The sequence below is a fragment of the Micromys minutus genome, assembly GCF_963924665.1.
Source record: "Micromys minutus genome assembly, chromosome: 19".
In the NCBI taxonomy this organism is placed as follows: domain Eukaryota; kingdom Metazoa; phylum Chordata; class Mammalia; order Rodentia; family Muridae; genus Micromys; species Micromys minutus.
The window spans coordinates 30,182,305-30,188,304 of NC_137954.1; the positions used below are offsets into that span (position 1 = coordinate 30,182,305).

At 47.7% G+C, this 6,000-nt stretch overlaps 1 protein-coding gene across 1 annotated transcript in view; it reads right to left on the minus strand.

Moving 5' to 3' along the window:
- Positions 1-4,496, minus strand: part of DOCK10 (dedicator of cytokinesis 10) — a gene marked incomplete at both ends in the record, with an annotated part of 250,532 nt that extends 246,036 nt beyond the window's left edge. The window contains one exon of the mRNA XM_080932737.1: positions 4,374-4,496. Coding sequence (XP_080788863.1) covers positions 4,374-4,496 — 123 coding nt within the window. The remainder of the gene's footprint in view (positions 1-4,373) is intronic.
- Between the last annotated feature and the right edge of the window lie 1,504 nt (positions 4,497-6,000).

Here is a 6,000-nt window from a genome sequence, read left to right on the forward strand (position 1 = left end):
CCTACTCATAAAAATCATAAACAAACAAATCTTTCTGTTTAAAGGGCTGTGTGTGCCTGAGATGCTAAACTAACAGGGATATTGCATATTGTTTTTAATGCTGAACACTCATAGTAAAAATATGTGCTTTATTTTCATTCAGTGGCTCTTTCAACTGCTTTCTCTACTTCCTTCAACCTAACCTTTGGGAACTCTCAGATTCCTCTGTTTAGCTTTCAGAAGTCCTTCATACTCTTCACTCTTTGAATGTCATGAAGATCAGAGGGGAGGACCTTCTTCTTTCTAGGAATTCCTCCTGCAGTCATGTTAGATGTTCATTCCTTCTCAGCCAAAGTCCTTTGGCAGGTTAAAGCTTCTATTTATTCAGGGCTCCGAAAAATGTCAAGAGTAGTATTGTAAGTAGATACCACCTCGGAGACATCAAAGCAAGCAGACGGGATTCTTGTGATTATGGGACAAATTCTTTCTTTACTGCTTACTCTGCTTGAGTAGGTAGGCATAGGAAAATGATGGTTAACTGTATGGTTCTGGCAGGCTGTTTCCTCTTTAAGTTAATAACAGATTATATACAATTAAGACTGAGTTACAGAGGATGTTCTATGTAACAAAAGAGAAGCCATCATAAATGCATTAAACTGCACATGCAAATACACAGTCCAGGCAGTATACATTCAGGCACAAATTGATCTTGGCAAGTGTCCACCTGCCTGTGTGCTAACTGCCATTTGATGTTTTCCATGTTGCCCAAAGCCTTTCATTATTCTGACCACCTACATATGTTACTTCCATAAGCACGTTACAGATCTGATGTAGAACTTGCATAAAACTTAGGTATTCTTGTTAAAGATATTTGCTTGCAATGGAATCACACACATGCAGAAAAGTGTACACATCCTAAGTTTATATTTTAATGAAATAGTAAAAAGTAATGTCAATTCATGCAGAGTATAAACACACATTATTTTTGAAGAAACGTTTCTTATTTCAAACTAGCGGCAGTTTCACTCTAAAGCTAAGATGATATATGCATGTGGATAAAACACTTAGGTCCTAACTAACATGGGAGGCACATTTCCAATCCTATTAGAACTGAAATTCCACACTAGACAAGCTTGATCATAAGACAACAGACAAAGCAATTTCAGGAAATAGTGTAAACTTGCTTAGTACTATGATGCAGCCGTAAAATAAGTTACTAGTCATTAATTTTCTAAAAAGACTAAATAAAGTGACCACGTTGTACATAACAGTTCTTAGAAAGAGGCAAAACATGATAGGTCCAAGACAGGAGTCGACATGCACCCGCAAACCCAGTCCAGTGGTTTGGGTGACACTGACACCCCGTTTGCTTTGACAGCAATTCTTCTTCCTATGGCAGCTGCTGTCAGAGCTGGCCTTGGTCATGCCTTTCAGTTGGTCTCCTTGATCGCTGGTCTCCATACCCCAAATATATTTTTCAAAGACTTCATCTCATTCTCAGATGTAGTTAATCTGACTCCTTCATCTGTCTTTATTAGGCTGAGCACAGGCCAAGATTTATAAGACTCTCTGTAACATTCTGAGGGGGCTTTCAGAAAAGACTATAAACTTAGAAGTGAAATAGAATTTTTTTCCCCACTAAAAAGTCCTAGAGTCCCTCGGTACAACAGAGGACAGCTTGCTGCAGCAGACACATGCCAATTACCTTGTATTAAAATGGACAAACCATAATATTTTCTCACTATCCTTTTTTTCTCCCCATCAGCTCCCCCACCTTCTCTTTGACAAACAGGCTTTGGGAACACAGAGGAACGGACATCGAGAGCTTAAAGGAGCTGGATCAGTGCAAGCCTGTGATGGGCACCTACCATGCAGGCCAATGCTGAGGTTTTATGTCTCTTAAGAGCACAGTGGTCCTCTTGGTTCCACTTTTCTACTTCCCTTCAGGATAAGAGGTAGGGGAGACAGCAAAGCTCCTGCCTTCCTGCCAAAATCACTGCCAACCCTGACTGCCTAGATGTGTAAGATCCCTTGAAATACCTTGGCAAGAATTGGCTCTGGAGTGTTGGCCAAGGTGCTGAAGTGAGGAAGGCAGGGCTCCTGTGCCAAGGAAGTGCCCCTTCCCGCTGACCTTAAGAACACTGTGTTCATTCACTGTGACAAGATCTCACTAGGGTTTCAAATGTAAGATAATTTTGGAGGTGTGTGTGTGTGTGTGTGTGTGTGTGTGTGCAGAACAGATACATATTATTTATAAAAATGCCATTGCTGCAGAAGTATTATGAGAATCCACTTCAAAACAAGACACAAATAAAAGAAGCCATGCTATGTAGCAGAGGATGAACTTGTTGAGAATCAATGGGAAGAGAAGCCCTTGGTCCTGTCAAGGCTCAATGCCCCAGTGCAGGAAAATATCAGGAAGGGAGGCAAGAGAGTGTGGGTGGGTGGGACACCCTCATAGACTCAGGAGGAGGGGGAATGGGATAGGGGGTTTATGGAAGGGACACCGGGAAAGGAGATAATGTTCAAAATGTAAATAAAATATATCCAATAATAAAAAGAAAACAGACTATGGGGGTGGGGTGAGGCATGCTGTTGCAGCTAGTTGGATGCTGTCACTGCTAAACTTCTCTGTCATGTTACTACTGAGAGTCCCTAAAATGAATGAATTGCAAAGCAATTTTACTATGAAGCAAGTGACAGAATACCAAAGGCTCGACCCTAACTGATCCTTTAAAACAGCATCTCAACCTGCCTTGTCTTGAAAGCCTTTGATACAGTTCAGTTACTTTTGTTACTACTTCATATCTGCAGCTGTGCAACTTTTATGGATTATAATGTAACTACCTGTGTTTTCCAAAGGTCTTGGGCAACCCCTGTGGAAGGTGTCCTTTGAACCCAAAAGTGATTGAGACCCAGAGGTCGAGAACCACGGCTTTACAAGTAAAAATTACTGTCGCATGGGTGTCTGATTTTTGTAATAGCTCCATCTGCTTTTCAGAATGGCCCGTTTTTGACAGTTTGTTCTTCCCTAAAAATATGCATACAGATATCAAAACCACAGGCTGGCGCTGTCGAAGGATTGGTTAACTGTTGAATTGTCTCTGGCAGCTGCATATTGCAGCCAGTGGTGAGGGAAGGAAAAGGGAAGGCAGCTTGGCTACCACTTCTTTTCACACCCCAAACTTCCCCACCCCCACCCTCTGGGCATCTGATGCTCTGGTCCCTCTGCCAGGCAATTTGCTTCCGCTCTGTTCAGCTTCCTGACCTCTGGCTTTAAGAGAATGGGTTCTGGCTGTGGGAACTGGCTCTGATGAGCTCTGGCTCCCTCCTCTTTGGTGACTGGCAAAGGCAACGCTTTCTTTTTGACACTCTTAAATGGGGTTATTTAATTCCTAATGGTATTTACTGGTTGTAAAAAAAGAAAAATGAAACCCACAAGGAGGATTCCCCGTCCAACAAAGTCAGGCCAAGAGCTCAGTGGCTGAGCCCCACTCTTGCTGGAAGACCTCTCCATACTGTTGCCCCTTTCACCATGGTTGGTGTGCGCTCCCTGCTTGCCGCTTCCATCCCTTAGTGTGACATCTACTGGAATTTATGAATATCTCGAGATGCTCGGGTATGATTTGGGCACCTGATGCTGGGTTTCTGCCTCAGGGACTTCCCGCGGAAATCACCCAGCACTTAGAAGGCAGTTCGACAAGGAAGTAGCCAGTGGAACCTTCTGGAGGGAGAACCCCACGAAACTGCTTCAAAATACACCAGAAGCCACTGGCTACTTAATAACCCATGTCCTCTCCATCTCTCACAGCCCCCTAGCCCCACGCCAACGTCTTTTCGCAACAGTATAAGGTGGCTTGTCTGGTTCCAGCCTGTGGGGGGAGAAAGAGCTGTGCCAACTGCAGTTTTTCTGCACTAGAAATAAGGTGGGGGTTTCAGCTTTGATCTGGCTGAGGAGCTCACTGCATCTTTTCCAGGTTCCACAGAGAGGAGAGGGGCGCACAGACTTGTGGATCCACAGGTTCCATCCATTTAGATCTCCACCACTACCCCATTACCCCGCCCCCACCCGCCTTCCCAGGTCCCTGTCACCTTGAGCCAGCGCGGATGTATTCCCGCCTCCTCCAGCCCCCCCCACACAAAAAACCCACAAAAACCGTGGGCACATCCTCTCCCACGCATCTAAGCGTCCCGCGTTCCTAAAGTCTCCCAATGCGCCTCTGGTCCTTAATTCTTTAGTGACACAGACTGGCAGAGGTGTCGCTCAGTAGGGAGCGAGTGCAGGGGTGAAGGACGAGCTAGCTCCGGTGCAGGGGCTCACAGGGCTGGAGGCGAGGCCTGCCTGGGGTCCCCTGGCAAGCCCGGCTGTGGCGCCAGGGACGCACCGCACTCACCCGCTGCTGCTGACGGCTGCTGACGGCCACCGCGGCGGCGGACGCGGCGCTGTGCCGGAGCTCGGCCGCCTGTCCTGGTCTCAGCAGGCTCCGGGTGAACCTGCGCGTCCTCTCGCCGGCCATCGCGGGCCGTGCCACTCGCGCCTCGGCCCTGGAGCGAGTGTGTCCCGTCGGTCCCCCGGCCGCGCCAGCCTGCTCTACCCACCCGCCGTTCAGGAAGCGGAACTCAGAGCCTTTCCCCCCCTCTTCCCCGCTCAACTCACAAGAGGCGGGTTTTTCTCGCGCGCACCCCCACTCTGCCCACCCCCTTCGCTCCCGCTCGAGCTGCGAGGCGACTTTGCAAACTCTGCGCCTCTCCGGTCGCGCGGCCAACTCCGCCTGGCTGGGCGCATCTGCAGTTGGAGCCGCGGGACGCGCATAGAGGGTGACTCCACCCGCGCCGCCCACCCGAGACTCCGTACTGATCCCGAGCTGCCTCTGCTGGCTCCGAGCGGGACCTGCCTACCGCCCTGCTCTCAAATCCCGTGCACATGGAGGGTTGGGGATTTGGCGTTTTGCGGGGCAGATCTACATTCTGAGGCTAGAAAGTGGAGAAGGGTTGATCTCAGGTGTCCTGTGCACCCTTGGACATGGGTCAGAGGTTCTCATTAAGGAATCCTGTCGGGTGGATGGGCCCCTTGCTTTGAAGTCTCTCAGGATACAGAGGCCTTACTTGATCTTGGGGTGGTCTGTGTGAATTCACACCTGCAGCCAATTTTCCCCCAACTGCTTTCCTATTCTATACCAGCTGTACTGCTCTGGAAAATGAGGCCAGAGAGGATGGTTTACCAAATGCCTCCTTAACTTTGAATACTAATTTGAACTAAAATCTAGTGTGTATCTGGGCAATGTCATAGATGTCGGGATGGAAATTAGGATAAGTAAGAAACTGTCTTTTGGGCTGTGGGGTAGGGTGAATCCGACATGGTGGGTGACTCTTAGTCTATGTTTCTGCTTTCTTATCAAATGCCCACCTACCCTTGCCTGGAGCTATCTGATTCAAGTGTTCTAAATATCTTATCTGGAGTCATATGCTGGGTGGTTCTCCGCCGAGTGTGGGTGGGTAAAAGGCATAGCTCCTGGGAAAGCTGTGGGGACATTCTGGATTTCTTAAGGGGCTTTTTGTATATCTGTGGCTTCTGCGTTTTTTCTAAACTTAAAACCTCTTTTTTCTTTTTTCCCCTGTGGTGTGGCTAAGGTTTCTCATCTACTTAGTAGGCTGACAGGCTCCCTCTGAGGGAAGTCTGGGGTACACACGGTATGACTCTGTTTTAACATTTGACAAACTTTTTGTAGCCATTTTTCCCGTTCAGAATACTGTCTGCTGTATAGCTGAATAACTCATGATCATTCCGATCCATGAACGACTCTCAAAGGTTCTAGAAGTCGGGGTAGTCAGAGGCCTGAGAGGATGCTGAGGCAGGGGGATGGCAAGAAAAAAAATGGACTGGAAGCAAAGGCTGTAGTAACAGAACATGCACAAGAGTGTGTCTTGGGCTTACACTTCTAGGTCACAATTAGCCATGGAATCGCAGAAGCCTGGGAGCAGAGAGCAGGATGAGAAACCAGGGAGGAGTGGTGCTTAGTA